The sequence below is a fragment of the Artemia franciscana genome, chromosome 5 (genome assembly GCF_032884065.1).
Source record: "Artemia franciscana chromosome 5, ASM3288406v1, whole genome shotgun sequence".
NCBI classification, from domain to species: domain Eukaryota; kingdom Metazoa; phylum Arthropoda; class Branchiopoda; order Anostraca; family Artemiidae; genus Artemia; species Artemia franciscana.
In genome coordinates, this window is record NC_088867.1 from 13653338 (window position 1) to 13675814 (window position 22477).

General features: G+C 36.0%; 1 protein-coding gene across 2 annotated transcripts in view; it reads right to left on the reverse strand.

Annotated features, from left to right (window-relative positions):
* Nucleotides 1-22477, reverse strand: part of LOC136026998 (regulatory-associated protein of mTOR-like) — a 272404-nt gene that overhangs the window by 221322 nt on the left and 28605 nt on the right. For both annotated transcript variants that reach the window (XM_065703879.1, XM_065703880.1), the window contains one exon: nucleotides 8125-8366. In XM_065703879.1, the coding sequence (XP_065559951.1) occupies nucleotides 8125-8366 (242 nt within the window). The remainder of the gene's footprint in view (nucleotides 1-8124; nucleotides 8367-22477) is intronic.

Here is a 22477-nt window from a genome sequence, read left to right on the forward strand (position 1 = left end):
GGAGACCGACAGAATTTGCGATTGTTATATGTCACTTACCAAGTGCCATAAAAACGGAATTTTGATACCAATAGATATATCAAAAGAATTGGACTTTCATGCTGATTTTAAATATATAACTTTCATCAAATTTAGTCTTATTCATCAAAAGTTACGAGCCTGAGAAAATTTGCCTTGTTTTGGAAAATAGAGGGAAACACCCCCTAAAAATCATACGATCTTAACGAAAATCACATAATCGCATTCAGCGTATCAGACAACCTTATTGTAGATGTTTCAAGCTCCTATCTACAAAAATGTGGAATTTCACATTTTTAGCCAGAAGACCGCTCACGGGTGCGTGTTTATTTGTTTGTTGTTTTTTTTTTCCCAGGGGTGATCGTGTCGACCAAATTGTCCTAGAATGTCGCGAGAGGGCTCATTCTAACGGAAATTAAAAGTTCTAGTGTCCTTTTTAAGTGACCAAAAATTTGGAGGGCACCTAGGCCCCCTCCCACGCTCATTTTTTCTCAATGTCAATGGACCAAAATTTTGAGATAGCCATTTTGTTCAGCATAGTCGAAAAACATAATAACTATGTCTTTGGGGCTTACTTACTCCCCTACAGTCCCCAAGGGAGGGACTGCAAGTTACAAACTTTGACCAGCGTTTACATACAGTAATGATTATTTGGAAGTGTACAGACCTTTTCAGGATGATTTTCGGTTGGGGGGAGGTTGAGGGGAGGGGGCTACGTAAGAGGATCTTCCCTTGGATGAATTTGTCATGGGAGAAAAGAAATTCCATGAAGATCCAGCAGGATTTTCTAGCATTATTTTTTTTTTTTTTTAAACAGTGAAAAAATAAATATGAAAAAGTTTTTTTTTTCAACTGAAAGTAAGGACCAGCATTAAAACTTAAAACGAACAGAGACTATAACGCATATGGGGGTCCATCTCTTCCTAAATAGCTAGCTCTTTAAGCTAAAGTATTTTTAGTAATTTCAACTATTTATTCTACAGCCTTTGTGATTCAGGGGTTAATCTTAAAGAATTGGGACAAAATTAAAGCTTTAGTATAAAGAGTGAGGTATTAACAAGGGGGCAAACCCCCTCATATATAATAAAAATATACGAATATAGAAGTTCGCTACGTAGTTCAATTTGTAAGCTATGTATATTTTTTACTAATAAAAACGTTCATTAAAAATTAAACATTCTAGTTGCCTTTTTAAGTAGCCGAAAAATTGGTGGGCAACTAGGCCTCCTCTCCCACACTTTTTCTCAAAATCGTCTGATCAAAACTAAGAGAAAGCCATTTAGCAAAAAAAAATTAATACGCAAATTTCGTTTTAATTATTCATTTGCGGAGAGCCAAAATAAAAACATGCATTAATTCAAAAACGTTCAGAAATTAAATATAAAAAAACAAGTTTTTTTAACTGAAAGTAAGGAGCGACATTAAAACTTAAAACGTACAGAAATTACTCCGTGTATGGAAGGGGCTGCTCCTCCTTCAACGTCCCGCTCTTTACGCTAAAGTTATTTACTGTTTAATAAAGTAGAATTGAGAGAAAAATTAAAACTTTAGCGTAAAGAGCGGGACGTTGAGAGAGGAGCAGCCCCTTTCATACACGGAGTAATTTATGTACGTTTTAAGTTTTAATGTCGCTCCTTACTTTCAGTTAAAAAAAACTTGTTTTTTTATTTAATTCATCTTAAAAGGAGAAAAATGGCATATAACAACCTTTAAACGTGACATATATTTTATTAACCTAAATGCACATGCTGTCTATCGATTTGGCTGTTTCCTTACCCTCTAAGTCATAATTATACGTTCCTTGCCCCTTCCCCAACATTTCCTTTCAACTTGATACATTAGGGCATTCGCATGATATTGCTAAAGCGTTATTTTGATAGCTTGTCCAGACATATCGTCTTTTGATTTGTTTTTACGTGACCGTGCATAGAAGATAAGTTCCATAGGAGCTTATAGTGCAAAACAAATTTTGCGCATAAGAGACCGAAATTGTTTGATCCCTTCCCGCTCCCAAAGACATAAAATCAGGAATTCCCCCAGCTCCCCCCCCACCCTCTTCCCTCTTTAAATGGTTCTGAATGTTCAAAATCCATTCCCCAGACCACTCTCAAAACAATTCAGTGCTATTTCGCCACGAACACTCCATGACAGTATCAACTTGATACTCTAAGTCACATGCCCAGACATTACAGAAAATTTGAAACCCCGGTGCATGCAGGGTCTTTTAATTTACCTGGGTATGCGTTTCATTTTCGGAATATAATATTGGGAAAGCCAGGAACCTTGGCCTGGCGAAATATCCCTAAGAGTTCCTAGTTGATCAAACAGTTCGTGGTAACGAACTGTAGTAAGGAGCGACCCGGCTCAATAGTAAACGAAACTCTAAAAAACGGAATTTCGATGCTAAAAGATATATCAAAAGAACCGGATTTTTATACTGATTTTAAATATATAAGTTTCATCAAATTTAGTCTTTGTCATCAAAAGTTACGAGCCTGAGAAAATTTGCCTTATTTTGGAGAATAGGGGGAAACACCCCCTAAAAGTCATAGGATCTTAACGAAAATCACACCATCGTATTCAGCGTATCAGAGAACCCTATAGAAAAAATTTCAAGGTCCATTCTACAATAATGTGCGATTTCGTATTTTTTGCCAGAAGACAAATCACGGGTGCGTGTTTATTTGTTTGTTTGTTTGTTGTTTTCTTTTCGCAGAGGTCATCGTATCGACCAAGTGGTCCTAGAGTGTTGCAAGAGGGCTCATTGTAACGGAAATGAAAAGTTCTGGTGCCCTTTATAAGTGACCAAAAAAATTGGAAGGCACCTAGGCCCCCTCCCACGCTCATTTTTTCCTAAAGTCAACGGATCAAAATTTTGAGATAGCCATTTTGTTCCGCATAGTCGAAAACCATAAGACCTATGTCTTTGGGGATGACTTACCCCCCCCCCCCATAGTCCCTGGGGGAGGGGCTGCAAGTACAAACTTTGACCACTGTTTACATACAGTAATGGTTATTGGGAACCGACGTTTTCAGGGGGATTTTTTTTCGGTTTGGGTGTGGGGTTCAGGGAAGGGGGCTATATGGGAGGATCTTTCCTTGGAGGAATATTTCATGGGGGAAGAGAAATTCAATGAAAAGGGCGCAGGATTTTCTAGCATTACTGTTAAAAAAAACAATGAAAATATAAACATGAAAAAGTTTTTTCAATTGAAAGTAAGGAGAAGCATTAAAACTTAAAACAAACAGAGATTATTTCGCATATGAGGGGTTCTAAAAATACTTTAGCATAAAGAGCGAGGTATTTAGGAGGAGATAAATACTTCGCTCTTTATGCTAAATTATTTAGATAACTTCGAAGACCACACTGCCTTTCCATGACGAAAGTAAAACAGTTCAAAATAACGATGAAACCTTTTTATTGACAGTGAACAGATACAAAATTTAACTGGATATTTCGAACACATATACAGTGTTCATCATCAGCAGTAAAACAGGTTTTACTGCTGATGATGAACACTGTATATGTGTTCGAAATATCCAGTTAAATTTTGTATCTGTTCACTGTCAATAAAAAGGTTTCATCCCTATTTTGAACTGTTTTACTTATGCTAAATTATTTTTAGTAATTTCAACTATTTATTCTACGGTCTTTCTGATTCAGGAGTCATTCTTAAAGAATTGGGACAAAACTTAAGATTTAGTGTGAAGAGCGAGGTATTAACGAGGGGGACAAACCTCCTCATATATATAATCAATAATATAAGAATATAAAAGTTTGTTACGTAAGTTAATTCTTAAGTTACGTATATTTTTTACTAATAAAAACGTTCGTTAAAAATTAAAAGTTCTAGTTGCCTTTTTAAGTAACCGAAAAATTGGAGGGTAACTAGGCCTCCTTCCCCACCCCTTATTTCTCAAAATCGTCTGATCAAAACTAAGAGAAAGCCATTTAGCCAAAAAAAGAATTAATATGCAAATTTTATTTTAATAATTTATGTACGGAGAGCCAAAATCAGACATGCATTAATTCAAAAACTTTCAGACATTAAATAAAGAAAAACAAGTTTTTTGAAATGAAAGTAAGGAGCGACATTAAAACTTAAATCGAACAGAAATTACTCCGTACATGAAAGGGGCTTTTCCTCCTCGACACCCCGCTCCTTGCACTAAAGATTTGATTCTTTCTCGCAACTCTACTTTTAAAACAATAAAAAACTTTAGCGTAAAGAGCGGGGTGTCGAGGAGGAAAAGCCCCTTTCATATACGGAGTAATTTCTGTTCGTTTTAAGTTTTAATGTCGCTCCTTATTTTCATTTCAAAAAACTTGTTTTGTTTTTTTTATTTAATCAAATAACCAAAACCAAACATGACCCTCTTTTCTACTAAAACGTACTGTGTGAGCAACTGCTAATTAACTTAATTTAGGGTCATTACTCCTTGAGATGTAAGGGTGATGTCGACCCCAGAGGCATACTGATCACACCTTTCTCAAAATTTTTATCTAATACCGTGGAGGACTATGGGGGGAGAGGTTGGAAAAACAAGATCACGGCACAAGTGGCCAGGGGAAAAAGACCTTGGTAATCGTAAGCACCAAGTCACTCGCCCCTCCCCCAAAACCAATCCTTGCATAAGTGCCTAAAGTATAGGTAAGTGACATTCCATGTGGTTCATTGATGTCTTTTTTTTAACTGTTTCTCATTAGTATTTAAGATACCAGTGATTTAGAATTTCATCCTATGCGGGACAAGCTAAATTTGAATTTTATGTTGTTACTTCTCATCTTATAACTACGATTCTTCGAACTTCCAGTAAATTTCTTTATATTGTGATTTTAATAGTCAACAAATTCTATTTGGTATTAAATAAAAAACAAGTTTTTTTTAAATGAAAGTAAAAAGCAACATTAAAACTTGAAATGAACAGAAATTATTCCGTGTATGAAAGGGGTGTCCCCTCCTCAGCGACTCGCTCTTTACGCTAAAGATTTTATTCTTTTAAAAAGTAGAATTGTAACAAAGAGTCAAACTTTAGCTTAAAGAGCAAAGCGTTGAGGATGGGACAAGCCCTTTCATATACGGAATAATGTCTCTTCGTTTTAAGTTTCAACATCACCCCTTACTTTCAGTTAAAAAAAAACTTTTTTTATTTAATTTCTGAACGTTTTTCAACTAATGCAGGCTCAAATCTGGCTCACCGTATATGAAAAATCAACATGAAATTTGTATATTAATTCCGGCAGATTTATTCCATATATGAAGGGTTGCCCCCCTCCTCAATACCTTGCTCTTTACTCTAAAGCCGTTAGCACTTTTAAAAAATCTTTTTATTCTAAATAAACGGCCCCAGTATTTCAGTAGCCGCTCTTAAGAAATTAGGACAAATATTCAAACTTTTGCGTAAACAGCAAGGTATTGAGGAGGGTGCAATCCTTCGTAAACGGAATAATTTATGCTTGTTTTATATTGCCGGTAAATCTGGCTCACCCTCTACGAAATACACCCCTCCTTTTCATGGAAAACTCCTCTGTGGGATTTCATCCAACATAAAGTGCAACTCCTCCCGTCAAATTGCCTCCAGACAGGATCCTCGCTGAGAATCCTCCCTCCCTGTAAAATTGCTTGCGAATGATTCAACCTGAAAATTTTCCTTAGCATTCTTACATTAGAATAAGATTTTAATCTTTAATCGGTTTCTCAATCACCCAAGAAATACCCCCTTCCTCGGAAATTATTTCTCGGAAATTAAAACACACGGAAAATAGCCCCTGGATAACTCTACCGGAACATCTCCACATGGAATATGTGGATGTAAGATAATATAAGGTAATTAAAAAGAATTTTCGTATAGTAATTTTGTCAACCCCCCCCCCATGTAATATTTCCCTTGGAAAATTCACCCCCCTGAACTTTCCATCTCCAGGGAAGATTCTTCTTAAAGAAATCCACCCCAACCAGACACACCCAAAAGATATCATCCGTGATCTGTTTTTGGCAAAAATAGCGAAATTCCACACTTTTGCAGAAAGGAGCTTGAAACTTCAACAGCAGGGTTCTCCAATACGCTGAACATGATGGTGTGGTTTTCATTAAGATTCCTTGAATTTTATGGGGTGTTTCCCCCTATTTCAAAAATAAGACAAATTTTTTAGGATCGTAATTTTCGATAGATAAACTAGACTTGCTGAATTTTATATATTTGGAATCAACATAATAAGCCGATTTTTATCTATCTAATGATATTTAAATTCAGTTTTTTAGAGTTTCGGTTACTATTGAGCCGGATCACTTCTTACTTACAGTTCGTTACCACGAACTGTTTCATCAGCGTAGTTTATCCGCTCTTCTGAACTAGGCACTACAATTAATAATAATAAAAATAAATAATGCTGAACGAGGCACTATAATAACCAAATTTGCACTTCATTACATACAGTAATGTTTTATTCATTAGACTTTCACAAACCCTTCAAGTTTAACAGTTGGTTATAAATCAACTGTTGATAAGAAATTATTACCTGAGGGGGAGGGGGACTCTGAAGTGGTTAACTGGAATTAAAATTTTCTGAATGAAATGAAGTAAAAAAAAATTATTAGTGTTTAGTTCAGAAAAGCTAGTTAAGAAGTAAAAAAAATATTACAGAATATAAACCCACACCTCACTTAGGAGTGATCAGATATTCATAACAAATTAAAAAAATGAACTTAGTGCAATAGAGGTCTTCATGAACATCTGCAAGGGGGAGGGGGCAACCTAGTAAGGGGGGGTAGTCGGGGAATCAACTCACTTTGTAGCTTAATAGTCTAGTTGTATTATCATTTATGAATAATTTAATATTGATACTTGAATGAAACAATGGTTACAATAGAATGCCAACGACCCCGTAATTCTTGTCCAAGAGAAAGTAAGTTACTTCATACCATGCCGTGCTAAGCGCAAGAACCATACTTCGATCTATTTTTCACCTTTGTCACCTTACAAATGTCAAGATACTAATCAAAATTATTCGAGGGTAGAAAAGCCATGCCTCGCTTAGAAATAATTGGAAAGTATTAGAAAAATAACAAAAATATCTAAGTGAGTAGAGTAGACGTCTTTGTTATCATTCACATCAGAACCTAGAGGAGGCAGTCAAAGAATCAATTGAAATTGTTACTTAATAGAAGAGGTAATTCCTTAATTCGAAATGATTAATTAGAACTCCTAGTTAAGTAAAATAGCTTAAATGGTAAGGTTAAATGGCTTGACAAAAATGCCCGCACCCAAAAAAACATTTTTCTTAAAATTCTTCTGTTATGTTTCGGGGGGCACACATATTTTAATACGATCACATTAACGAAACAATACATGAATGGCTCTAACATAAAATGTAAATATCAGTTTATTTTCTAACATTCAACAAAAAATTCAACTAGAAGGAAAAATTCGCCATAATATTCCCCAACAGGGCTGAAAGGCCAGGAATGCAGGGAAGGAGAGAGATAGAGAGAGGGGGAAGAGAGAGCAAAAAAGATAATAATTGAAAAACACACACAGAGACATTTGAGAATGACAAAAACTGTCGTCCACCAAACATCAACCGCCGCAACCAAGCCAGACTGAGGAGCCATGTGCAATAAACACGAAAAATATATGTGTCTACCACAATTCAGAGACATTCACACCTAGGTGGGGGGATGAAAGAGAAAAGAGGAAAACATATTTAAAAACGGAAAGTAAGAAAATTTTGTCAAAATTTTTGAAAGCACCAAATCAGTGCGCTCTTTAATAAAATCAGGCAGAATATTCCAGGCCACCACGTGACAGGCAGTCAGGGGAATGGAGTCCTGTCTGACTGTGGATATGAGCAATTTTTATTGTACCATGTAGTGCTACATTATGACAAAAACAAAGAATCGGCAGAGGAAAGAACTTGTGGAAATGTAGAAATTCCCAAGACTGTGATACGATTTAAATTTTGTCCTGTTCTGATATTATGGAAAGGTAGTATAGTTTATCGTTACGTACGTCAGGATTATTCAGAATAACAGAAAACCAAAGACTACTAGAAAATAAAATAACTTGTTAATTAGAATTGTACACCAATACAACAAAAATAATCACCTTATTGAACACCCAAATTTCTCCATTGACGGTTGGTCTCGGGACACCATGCCCATTATAGTGAAATAACACCCTCTCATCTTTGGCATTGCGCCTAAGAGAAACAGCTAATTTCTTGATGTCCTCCACCGTCGGATCAAGTGATTGCTTATATCGCGCTCTGGGTTGCCAGCGCTCGTACTGCTTCTGCAAATTTCCACCAATGCCTTCCAAAGCTTTTTGAGGACTCATCGAGAGTGGATCTTAAAAATAAATGTCTGATGTTTTTTTGAGTATAAAAGAAACACACGGTAACGAGTACTTTAATGAAGTGAGTTTATCACATTGCTTTAAGATACTCTGGGTTTATTAGGAATTTTAAGTCCTTATGGCACTTGGTAAATACCAAGTGGCATATACCGATCGCAAATTCTGTCGGTCGGTCTGTCCGTGTGTCGGTCCCAGTTTTGCTAGTTTAGGCACTTCCAGATAGGTTAGGACGATGAAATTTGGCAGGCATATAAGGGACCAGACCAGATTAAATTAGAAATAGTCGTTTTCCCGATTCGATTATCTGAGGGAGGGAGTGGGGGGAAGGTTAATTCGGAAAAATTAGAAAAAATGAGGTATTTTTAACTTACGAACGGGTGATCGGATCTTAATTAAAATTGACCTTTAGAAGGATATTGTCTCAGAGCTCTCGTTTTAAATCCCGACTGGATCCGGTGACATTGGAGGGGGAACCTAAAATCTTGGAAAACGCTTAGAGTGGAGAGATCGGGATGAAACTTGGTGGTAAAAATAAGAATAAGTCCTAAATACGTAATTGATACAACCTGAGCTGACTTGCTCTCTTTGGAGGAGTTGGGGGAGGGTTAATTCTGAAAAATTCGAAAAAAATGAGGTATTTTTAACTTACGAATGAGTGATCGGATCTTAATGAAATTTTATACTTAGAAGGAACTCATAACTCAGATCTCTTATTTTTAAATTCCGACCGTATCCAGTGTCATTGGGGGGAGTGGAGGGACCGGAAATCTTGGAAAACGCTTAGGGTGGAGAGATCAGGATGAAACTTGGTAGGAAGAGTAAGTAGAAGTCCTAGATACATGATTGACATAAACGGACTGAATCCGCTCTCTTTGGGGGAGTTGGAGGGGGTGTTAATTCCGAAAAATTAGAAAAATTGAGGTATTTTTAACTTACGAACAGGTGACCGGATCTTAATGAAATTTGATATATAGAAGAATATTGTGTCTCGGAGCTCTTATCTTAAATACCGGCCGAGTCTGGTGACCTTGGGGGGAGTTGGATGGGGGAACCTAAAATCGTGGAAAACGCTTAGAGAGGAGGGATCGGGATGAAACTTGGTGAGAAAAATAAGCACATGTTCTAGATACGTGATTGACATAACCGGAACGGATTCGTTATCTTTGGAGGAGTTGGGGGAGGGTTAATTCTGAAAAATTATAAAAAATGAGGTATTTTTAACTTACAAAGGAGTGATCGTATCTTAATGAAATATCATATTTAGAAGGACCTCTTATTTAGAAGGACTTTTTTATATCTTTTCAGTTTTCTCCAATAAGACTACATAGTATGGGTTGCTATTTGTAAGTTGGAGAAACTTTTTCAACAATTTTAAATCTTGACACAAGCAGTAATTTTTTTATTCAATTTTATAGCTTCTGAAGTTGACCTGAAAAATAAAACTTAATATCATTCCCAAAAGATTATAGCTATGCTCTTTGACAAACTCGGTACACTTAAACTCTTCTTGTTATTTAAACTGTAAGAGCAGAAGTAGTAATAGTAGTATCCCCAAAAGTTTCAACTTAATGCCCCTCAGTCGTTCTTGAAATACAGCTGAGGTGTCTTTTTGACAATCATTTAACACAATGCCTTTCTACTTATTTTAAAGCAATATTTAGTTCTGAAAAATAATGGGGCAGTTGCATATTTTTTTTCGGGGGGGAGGGACATGCCTAATATCCCTAAAGACATATTTACTGGACCGTTCTGCTATGCTGAACAACATAGCTGTCTCAAAATTTTAACTGGATGCGATTGGAAAATTAATGGACTCAAAAGAAAGGCTGCATACCCTCAATTGCACCCTGTAATTGGAGTGCAAGGGGGAGGACTTAACCCTTCATACATGTAAGAAAATAGTGTTAAACCAGTAAAAACAAAGTGAAAATATTTTAAATGTATTTTGTTTTCAATAAAGTACAAATTATGCTCTGGTCTTGAGAAGGCATGGGAGTTGTCAGCCCAACTCATGCTAACTTTTGCTCGTTTTGAGTTTCACTCGGTTATTTATTGTATGATTTAAGTAAACAAAATAAAATATTTTAACTTTAATAAGTTAAAAATTTTAAATGTTTTAAAGAATATAAACCAGCATATTTATATTAAACTGACAATCCGCAACTATTTTTTTTTATTAAAGTGCAAATTATGTTCTGGTCTTGAGAAGGTGTGGGGGTTGTCAAAAACATAATTTCCGGACCTTTCAACTACACTGAACAAAATGGCTATCTCAAAATTTTGATTAGATGTGTTTTGGGAATTGATGGGCATGAGAAGGGGATTGTTGCCCTCCAATGACTTTTGACTAATAAAAAGGGCACTAGCCCTTTTAATCTCTAATCGAATAAGCCTTTTTCGAAGTTTCTACAACAACATTTGGCCATCTCAAAATTTCTATCAGATGCATTACGGGAAAATAAGAGGTTTGGGGCGGGTGGGGTATCCAACCTCCGATCACTCTGAATCTTAAAACGGGCACTAGAACTTCTGATTACCAATACAACAAGCCCCCTCCGTAGTTTGTACGATCACCCTTTCTATATATATATATATATATATATATATATATATATATATATATATATATATATATATATATATATATATATATATATATATATATATATATATATATATATATATATATATATATATATATATATATATATATATATATATGCCACGAGGGCATAACTTACCTTGTCCTGAAGGCTGTGGGTGGGGGTTTATCCTCTACGACATAATTTCTGGTCTTTTCAATTACGTTGAACAAATTCATGACTATTTCAAAATTTTAATTGGATGTGTTCGGGGAAATGGTGGGCAAGGGAGGGGTGTTAGTTACCCTCCAATCACTTTCGAATATTAAAAAGGACACTGGCCCTTTCAATTTCCAATCGAATGAGCTGTTTTTTAAGTTTCTACGAAAACAAATGGCCATCTCAAAGTTTCTATCAGATGCATTTTGGGAAAATACGAAGTGTAGGGGGTTGTATCCACTCTCCAATCACTCTGAGTTTTAAAAGGTGAAATAGAACTTCTTATTATGAGTTCAATGAGCCCCTCCGAAGTTTATACGATCATCCTTCCTATAAATATACCTTATATGCCCCCAGGGCATAACTTATAGCTCTTGCCCCAAGGGCTTTGGGGGGCTGCTATCCTCTAAGACGAAATTTCCAGACCTTTCAATTGCGCTGAACAAAATTGCTACCGGTATCTCAGAATTTTTCTTGTATGTGTTTGGGGAAAAGGTGGGCTTGGGTTGGGAGAGGGATTAGTTGCCCTACAATCACTGCCGACTATTAAAAAGGGCACTGTTCCTTTTAATTTCCAGTCGAAAGAGCTGTTTTCGAAGCTTCTATGACTATAAATGGTCATCTCAAAATTAAAATCAGATGTATTTCGGGAAAATACGAGGTGGTGGTGGGGGGGTGGGTGGTTATCCACCCTCCGATCACTTTGAATTTTAAAAAGAGCACTAGAACTTCGGATTACCAATCCATTTCGCCCCCTCCAAAGAATATACGGTCACACTTTCTATATATGCTCTCAGATAGCACAACCTTATATGCTCCCAGGGCATAACTTACAACCCTTGCCCTGAGGGCTGTGGGGGCTTGTCATCCTCAAAGACATAACTTCCAGACCTTTGAATTACGTTGGAAAAAATGGCTAACCCAAAATTTTTATTGGACGTGTTTTAGGAAATGATCGGCGTGGGAAGGGGGTTAGTTGTCCTCTAATCACTTTTGACTATTAAAACGGGCACTGTCTCTTTTAATTTCAAATCGAATGAGCTGTTTTCGAAGTGTCTATTTGGTAAATTTGGCTCACCCTCCAAGAAATAGCCAAGAAATAGTCTTCCGTGGAAATTTAATCTCATGTAAATTAGCGATGGGATATGAGTTACGGCGCGGGGAATAGTGTCGAGAGATGCTGAGACAGCTCACCCGGGGATAAAACCATCAAATCCGTTCCTGCATACTAATTGTTGGAGGATTATCTTTCCTCTACGAACCATATTTTGGAGAGTGACAGGGACGTCTCCTGTCCTCAATACTGTTCAATTTCGTTAACGACAGTAATTTGTACAAGCACCAGATATGTGCTGCGTAACGGAATTCTTCTAGATGTGACTCGCTTATAATTCGTTGATTACTTCAGATATCTGGTACCTCCAATAGATACAGAAGGTGTTGTAATAGACAAATTTTGAGCAGAAAGTTTTCCGCATCAATGGTCTTTGCACAACCGAGGAAAATTCTATGGACACGAAGAGATATCTTCTACCAAGGCAAAATTCTTACTTGCGAGGCAGTCTCTCGCTGCATACTTCTATACGGTTGTGAGACATGTCCCCCTGAAAGCGGCGCATTTTTACTTCCTAAATGTGTTCTATTACTCATGCGTGAAAAAAAAAACACTGCCAAACCTAGTTTGATCATGTATGTCGGAGGCTAAACGGAGCTCTCACGAATAGGTGTTAAACTTTGAACCCCTGAAACAGTGAAAGAAGAAAGAAGGAAGGTAGGTTTCGACACGGCAAAGGTGGCATAAAAAATGGCTGAAGATTACAGCCCCATAAACAAAAACCGATCCACATGGTACTCCACCATCAGCGAGGTCATAGCACCAAGGAGTGTCGCAAAACTTGTATCCTGAGACTATTACAAATAAGGGAGCACAAATATTCTTTCTTATACTGATGATATACTCTTATTTGTTAAAGATCTTGAAGCTTTAAACGGCCATTAATGTCGTTCAATCAAGTTTTTCATCCATAGGTCTCTCCATTGAGGCTATCCATCTCTTCAGTAAGAAGACAGGTTGTTTTTTTGTTTTTTTTCACTCATCGGCTAAAAGTTTACTGAACAAGCATCTTGGACCTACGGAACTGTATTCTCGCTATCTGCACACTTACAGCTTGAAAATTATGGAGAAACTACGGGACGAATAGATTCTCAGAGGCCCTTACCACTTGTGAGTCTCGCTAACCTTCCTCATAAAGTGTCCGTTTGTGTTGTTTGGGCTCTAAAGTATTGTTGGCTCTAATGTAGGCTATAATGAGCCTAAATTAGAGCCTATGTGCTGGGGCAAAGTAGCAAAGCGTTTGCTTTTATGCAAGGTGCAATAACAGCATTTTGAACAAGGAGCAATAACAGTCAACATTTTTTAAATAAACAGCATTGATTGGGCGTCGCGAAATGGGGAATAAAATTGGTTTAAGAATACAGCGTATTCTGAGATTTTCTTTTTCTTACTTTTTTTTAATCTTCTTAAGACAAGCAGTTTTTACTGCTTTGAGGGGCTGGCAATTACGACATTTAATCAATGGCGAAGAAAAAAAAAAATCAGAACGTTGCAGGAGCAACCCTTCACATTCCCTTAGCACCATGAAACTAGTTCTTTTTTGTAGGGTCTTTCCGATTTCCTGAAAATTACCAAATAAATCACACTTAAATGTAATTAAGAAAGAGTTCATCGGCCCTTTCAATATCAGATCTCGAAGCAATTCCATAGAAAACAACCTTAATCATTCAAAAGTACCAAGTTGACACAAAGTGCCATGAGATAACAGAAAAAGACGAATCCAAGAAAAACACTTGCCAAAGAAAACTCATTCAATTCCCAGGAAAACATCTGAGGATTTTATCGTTTTCACGGGTTAATTGCTAATAGAAAATAGAGCAAGACATTGGCAAAGTTGTAGTTACGGGTTCTGACGCAAAATTTTCATTCACAGTCTGTGATTCGTTTTATCATATCATTCAGATGGATTTCCCTGTGGGGAATCTTGAAAAGTTTCTGACTGGATTGGACTAAGGCCGAACAAACGAACCCCAAGCCAGATCTACACATAAGAAGTAGGCCAAGTGTATAGCATTTACGAATCTTCGTGTTTTACCAAGTGTCTTACAAATCTTCAGATAGTTTGATTTAACATAGCATTGTAAAATTTACAAGCAGCATTTTAAAAACTTTCCGTGGGAATCATTTATGGACAAGAAGACCAAAATTCTGTATTTTTTTTAACAGAAATCCTTTATATCTAGTGTCCTAAGATTTGTTTCCCGTTCTGATGAGTTTGATTAGCATTTGATTTTAGGTTGATAGATTCCTCTCCCGTGACACTTCCCAAACAGCATTTCTTGGATAACGATGAATAATCCTTATCCAATAATAAAATGTAATTATAAATAATAAAATGTAAAATAATAAAATCCTTATCCAATAATAAAAATAAAATATACCATACTAAGATCATTGATAGCGCACATTTTATAGGTCTTTTTTTTTACAGGGACAGGTGGACAGCATGTCACCCAACATTACGGCAGCAGCAGTTGAATCCTGGGCCCCGTACTGCCAAGCAGAGCATCAATCCACTGCACTAGCTCACGGTCAATCAACCTATTCTTGGTTCTCCAAAAAACATAAATAGGCTCACTACCCTTTTGGTTGAAATTGTGGATCCGGGTTGTCAAAAGGGCATATCTACAATACCTAAGGAGTTATCTGAGGGTATTAAATTACAACTTGCAGTGGATATTGAGGGGACGTAGGATTAAATCAAAAGACATTATGTGCATCCATGTTTTCAAAACGAAGAATCTGCAACGTCCCGGAAACAGTTAAGGGTATTAAGCAGAAACTTACAGGTCTTGTTAAACTAAATCAAAGGGCACCAATAGCATTAAGGCTGTCAAAAGGGCATATATGCAATACTTCTGAAACGGCTAAGGTTATTAAGCCGGGATTAGTGGGGAATTTTGAGGGGGATATTAAATTAAATTAAAAGACTGTAAGTACATCCGAGTTGTCAAAATGGAAAAAATGCAACATCTACGATATTAAACTAAACCAAAAGACTTTACGTGCATATAGAAAGCACCATTGGAGCTAACTCTTTTCCACATGAGGGATAAAAACGGGCTAGCTAATTACAACAATCACTCATTTATAACCAATTTCTTAAAGAAGACAGAGTAATCATTTAAATGTCTTCACATGTCCCCCTAAATCTTAATTACATGTCCCCCTAAATCTTAATTACAAGTGTTTCTCATCTCAGAGCTATTTCAAAACTAAAAACGTCACTGGAACCCACCAAAATGTTTTTCCCTTTCAGTTTTAGCTTCAGTAAAAAAAAAAAAATTTAGCATATCCCATACTTTTGAGATTAAGGCTAATGGTCTTAATTTGTGTCCAATGCTATTTCTCCTATGATAGAAAATCATGAATAACTTCTGCGATTTTGGTGATTTTGAACTGATTTTTTTTTTGATGACTCTCGAGTTAAAAAGGAAAAAAATGTTGGTTTCACTTTTTCTGTATATGCTTTACCTATTGTGCAAAAAAAAGAAATCAAGTTATTTTAGTTTGGTGAATAAAAATTTAGTGGATGGGAAATGACAGTAGATTTTTTTTTTAGTTCATCCTGCCAGTATTTAAAAAAAAATGTTGGTTGCAGAATTGTTATATTTTTATTTTTAACGGTGCAAAAAATTATTTTAATTTTCAACATTTTTCTTGCTAGAAGGTATGAAGTTGGCTCCAGAGGGTAGAATTTTGGATCATATGTAGATTTTATAATCTACAACCATTACAGAAAATTTCTGATGTCTATCATAAATAGTTTGAAAGCAAAATCAGAAAAATACAATTTCAAAATGTGCTTACTTTTTACTTATTTTACCCCTGTTTCCGGCTTAATAGCGTTGTTCATCAGCCAATAGAAAAAAAGGCGGGATTCTTATCCAATTTTAGGCATTACGCCTCCAAGGCATTGTGTCTCTGATTAGTTGACTTGTCAACTGAAGTCAATAAGACATTTGAGATATGAGGAAGAAAATTATCAACAAAAGGTGGCTGAATTTAAAATACCGGTAAGTAAAAATTACATATACAAGTTTCATTCCCTCTTGTCCATTAAATAAAAAAAAAACAAGTTTTTTTTAACTGCATGTAAGGAGCGACATTAAAACGAACAAAAATTATTCCGTTTATGAAAGGGGGTAGTCCCTCAATGTCCCGCTCTCTACGCTAAAGTTTGACTCTTTCTCACAACTATACTTTTTAAAACAATAAGAAACTTTAGCGTAAAGAGCGAGGCGTTGAGGAGGGGACTACCCCTTTCATATACGGAATAATTTCTGTTCGTTTTAAGTTTTAATGACGCTCCTTACTTGAAGTTAAAAAAAAACTGTTTTTTTTATGTAATTTCTGAACGTTTTTAAATTAATGCATGTTTTGATTTGGCTAACCATTCAACGAAATTTGCATATCTTTTTTTGTCTAAATGGCTTTCTCATATTTTCGTTCTGACGATTTTGAAGAAAATGGGGTGGGGGAGGAGGTCTAGTTGCCCTCCAATTTTTGGTAACTTATAAAAGCACCTAGAACTTTGTATATTTGTATTACATATATGAGGGGGTTTGCCCTTTCGTCAATACCTCGCTCTTTACACTAAAGCTTAAATTTTCTCCCGGTTCTTTAAGAATGACCCTAGAATCACCAAGTCCGTAGAATATATAGTTGAAATTACTTTAACGGAAAGAGCGAGGTATTTAGGAGGAGATGAACCCCTCATATGCGTAATAATTTCTGTTCGTTTTATGTTTTAATGCTGCTCCTTACTTTCAGTTGAAAAACTTCTTCATTATTATTTTTTCAGTGTTTTTTTAATAATGCTAGAAAATTCTATGCCCCTTCATTGAATTTCTTTTCCCCCGTGACAAATTCCTCTAAGTAAAGATCCTTCAACGTAGCTCCCTCCCCTCTACCCCCCCCCCCTCAGCCAAAACCCCTCAACCGTTGACTTTTAATTAAAAGGAATAGTTGTGGGAAAAGTCAAGTCATGGCCAATTGTAGAAAAAGCCAAGACAGATTGTCCAATTAAGTGGGCATCAGGTCAGGGTAAACACTGATCAAAGTTTATAACTTGTAGCCCCTCCCCCGGGAACTATGGGGGAGTAAGTCGTCCCCAAAGACATGTTATTATGTTTTTTGACTATGCTTAAGAAAATGGCTATCTCAAAATTTTGATCTGTTGACTTTGAGAAAAAAAATGAAAGTGGGAGGGAGCCTAGGTGCCCTCCAATTTTTGGTTGCTTAAAAAGGGCACTGGAACTTTTCATTTTCATTAAAATGAGCCCTCTTGCGACACCCTAGGACCAATGGGTCGATACAATCACCCCTGGGAAAAAGAAAACAAAAAACAAATAAACACGCACCCTTGATCAGTCTTCTGGCAAAACAATTCTATGACTTTTAGGGCGTGTTTCCCCCTTTTTTCCAAAATAAGACAAATTTTCTCAGGCTCTTATCTTTTGATGGGTAGGAATAAATTTAATTAAAATCTGATTCTTTTGACGTATTTATTAGTATCAAAATTTCGTTTTTTAGACTTTCGTTTACTATTGAGCCGGGTCGCTGTTTTGTTTTTCTATGGTTCTTTTCATTTTTTTTTTAGAAAGGTGCTGCTTGGAGAACAAGATAAAGATAATTTGTCAAATGGATCGAAAATTTCAGAAGAATTTTCAGCAAATCCTCTCATAGACGATTCAAATAAATTGGGAAACGGTAGTGGTTCTCACGGTGTTGATTGCCCCGATACGAATACTGAGATAGACTTATCTGGAATTCCAGATGGAAACTGCATTGTGAATCTAAGGTATTTCCTTGCTGAAGTAATTTCAGCATTCAGACACAAAATCAGTTGCGATCACGGAAAATTGATTATAAAGCAATTAGAAAAGAAAGGCCTGAAAACTGAACTGAAAGTTAAGTGTAATAAGTGTAACTGGGAAAAGAGGATTAAAGGTGAACCAGAATGTCCAGCAACAAGCGTAAAAGAATATCTTTCAAGTTTTACGGACCAGACACAGGTTGCTTTTTCCGAAAAAAAATCAAGTCTTAAAGGCTGCTTGAATTCGAAGGCTGTTTGGGGAGCCATGGGTAGTGGAGGAGGGTATTCTACACTGTGTGAATTCTTCGGGGTGCTTGGAGTGAAACCAATGTCACGAATAGTTTATTCCCGTATTGAAAGGCAGCTTGGTAATGCTTGGATGAATAGTTTATCGGAAATTTTACTAGAAAATGGACGAGAGGCCTTAAAATCGGCCATTCATGATGATAGGTATAAGGAGGACTCATACTGGACAAAAGTGATATGTGATGGAGGCTGGAATAAGCGTAGCAAAGGACACGATTATTCGGCCAAAGGATGTGTTGCAGTTATCATAGATGCATTTACGAAAAAACTGTTATATGTTGGCATAAAAAATAAATACTGTTATATATGTTTTTCTTCTGCAAACGCCAAAGTAATTCCCAAAGATCATTTCTGCTTTCTGAATTATAACGGAAATTCAAGGAGCATGGAAACAGATGTTCTAGTTGAAGGCTTTCGTTCCAGTGAGGAGATGCACGGATTACAGTTTTTAGAGTTTATCGGTGACGGTGATTCCAGTGTTTTTTATAAGCTAAAACAAAGTGTTTCCTACGGTTCCAACATACGGAAACATGAATGTGCAAATCACGTCACAAAAAACTATACAGCCCATCTATATAATTTGTGCAAAAATAAAAAAGGTTTGTACACAAAATGTCTTCCCCGAGGAATTATCCAGCAACTGACAAAAAATTTAAGGGGTGCGATAAAAATAAATTCTGAAAATAATGGAACAGCAGAAGAATTGAAAATCTTGTTAAAAAGAGGTCCGTACCATGTTTTCGGAAACCACACAAAATGTGATTCTGGATGTCCTAAGATTGCTGAATTGACCGTGAATAGTAAAATAGAAGATCGGTGGAATAATTTTCCCCTGCACGTGTTTGAAGATGTTATGACAGAGGTCAATATTGTGTGTCGAAAAGCAGAGCAGCTTCGAAATGACGCAACTACAAACTTAGCTGAAAGCTACATGTCAGTTGTTGCTAAATTCATCGGAGGAAAGCAAATAAGCCGGTCTAAACGAGGTTCATATCATGCAAGAGTTCATGGAGCAAGTCTTGCTTATAATTCAGGTCCAAAATGGCATCAATTAGCTTGGAAAAATATTTTTGGGCTTAGTCCTTCTAGCGTAACAAAAAAATATTGTAATAAAACGGCTAAACTCCGTGTAATATCTAAACGTAATTTGACCAGTTATTATAGTGCTCTTGGAGGAAAACACGTTGCTAAGTTAAAAAATAGAAACTATAACTTTGGTAATCGTGACTATGGACCAAATTGCAATAAGCCAGACATGACTTCTGATGAAATGAATTTGGCCATACAAAAATATACTGACGAGAATTTAAAATTGGATTTTGCCAGTATAAGCTGTTTGTTCAACAGTACCAAGGGCCAATCCAAAAATGACACTTGGGTTGAAGAAAGATCTAAGAGAATAACTAGTAGTTACTTCCACAGAATTGCAACCAGAAAAAACAGCACCAGAGTTGCCCCAATTGTTCAGCAAATTCGAAACTTGGGACCTAGATTCTGCTCTGCCCTAATGAAAAAGGGCTTAGATTTAGAAGTAGTGGCACTAGAAGCATATGAAAACAAATTCAACTTAAAAGTCGTAAAGGGAGATCAAATAGGACTCAGTGTGCATCCACAGTATCAGTATCTTGCTGCATCTGTAGATGGGCTGCTCCCTAATGGCACACCTATAGAGATAAAAACGGTGCATAATATACCAGAGTTCAAAACCATTTATGATGTGGCCCAGTCAAAAAATTTAGTTAAAGCATTTTTTCTTGAATTATCCAGTGAAGGTCTTCAGCTAAAAAAAAATCACAGGTATTTCGCCCAGATACAAGGCCAACTCGAGATACTGGATAAAATGGTATGCCACTTAATAGTTTATAACTCTATTGAGGATTGGGAAATAATTACAGTTCACCGATCGAAAGACTACTGGGAAAAAATATTTCCGAAGCTTGAAGCCTTCTGGAATGAATCCTTACTTCCTGAAATTTTAGACTCAAGGGTTGCAAGGAATATGGAAATCAGAGAACCTGTGTCTGTAAAATGTACAACAGCCCACCAACCGAAGGACTCAAGCTTGTCTCAAGAAATAAAAAGAGGAAAAAAAAGAAGGTTGAGTCGAGTTGAAGTGAACAGCAAGAAAAAAAACGCACAGAAGGGATCGGGGGAGAACAGTGAATTTACCAGGAACTCAATGCATGAAAACAGTGATTTTGAAGAAATAATTTGGTCTGATTTGGAATAGATAAATCTTCGTGTTTGATAAAAAAAAATGTGTTAAAAAATATTGGCAAGGAAAATTATTTTTTCCTCCATAAATTTCTGTCTCATTCTTCGTCAATGTCCAAAAATAATGAAGTTTCTTATCTGGTCTGAAGTATATTAAATACATTTAATACAAACAATTTTAGTTTTTTTCTTATAAATTTCTTGTATGTTACTTGGGCTTAGTATTTGTGATTTTTATAGTTTTTCCTACAATTATTACGTTTTCTGTACAATTCGTTCATTTTTGGTATTTAATTAAAGCGTCTTTAAGTTTTTTTCCGAAATCTTGTGCATCTCGCCCTAACACAAAATAACGTTAATGCCCTAATCTTATTACAAGGAAAATAGCTTTCATCTTATTAATTCCAAAATACTGACAAAAAAAAACCACTATAAAAATCAAGGTGACTGGAAAGATATTGAAAATGAACTGAATGTGTAATGTATAATTATTTAGTGTTTAATATACTAATTACAGGAAACATCAACAATTAAGGTTTACAGATTCTATTTAGCGACAATTTTTTATTTTGGTTTACGGTTAGAACGGAACTCTAGTCGAACTCCTATGGGCAGTAATTTGTGTCCTTTTTGGTTTAACTTTAGCACTCATTTTAATTTTTAATCGTTTAGGATTTAATTATTTGTATATAGCAGTACCCATTTCTTTTATGTTTGGTATAATTATTTATTTTTATTTCTCTTCATTTTCAGTCAATTATGCATAGACAGTAATGTTTGACCGTTTCACATTTAGATCATTGAAGGATTTTATTTTCTGTCCGTCTGTTTCAAATGGCTCTTTAATTTTCAATTACTTAACTCACTAGCCTAATTGTATAATGTACATTCCCAGATTGCTATGAAATCACGATCTTGTATCAGACTTAGCAGACATCTGCCATGCTTGGGATACTTATGTCATGCTTGGCACAGATCATTCACTCTTAGTACTGTTCTCACAGTTCCGCTATGCTTGGCACACTTCTGCCATGCTTGGTACTAGCCACCTGAGGTATATGATTTCTGAGAGTGAAAAACCTCTCAAACATTCATCCTTTTTCTTTGGGTAGTTTACTTTTGCATGTGCGGACTGTTTGTTTTCGTTGTTGTATTTTAATGGGGGCAGATACGATGGACAAGGGTTTTTAAATTCCTTTTGGGAAATCCCAAACTTTTTACTGTTATCGCTTTTCTTCTATTTCAATAAAAATTCTTTTTTATGTGCTTTAACCCGTATGCGCCTGAGAGGCTATATTTCTTCCAAAATAAGTTCATTAGTACGGGTATGCATTGAGTTTTTCGTTTTACACAAACTTTTCCTCTTGTTATCTTCCCAATAAATTAGTTTTATTTCCATCAATTCTGTTTATGTGCTACTTTTTCATAGTAAATTTATGATGGAATGGCGGATTAGTCTTCTTAGTTATTTAGCAGGATGAGATTGAGGAGCACAAAAACACAAACGTACGCAAACACAGGAACAAGTCTACACACACACATCAAATTACCAATTACGCACTTATTGTTTGATGCAAGCTGTGCTAGAGTTTTGTTCGCAAGAATTCTTCAATTCAATTCAATCATATATATTTAAATAAAAACACATAATTACATGTACATAATCTGCCAGGAAAGCACAAAAGTGCTTGACTAGGGCAGAAACTTAACTAAAGAATAATTAAACAATCAACTAACAGAAACAACGAATCAACTGGATTTATCAAAAAAGAAAAAAAAGAGAAAAAAGGGGAGTGACGAAGAGAAAGAAAAGAAAAAAAAGAAAATAAAAGAAAAGATCGAAAAGAGGAG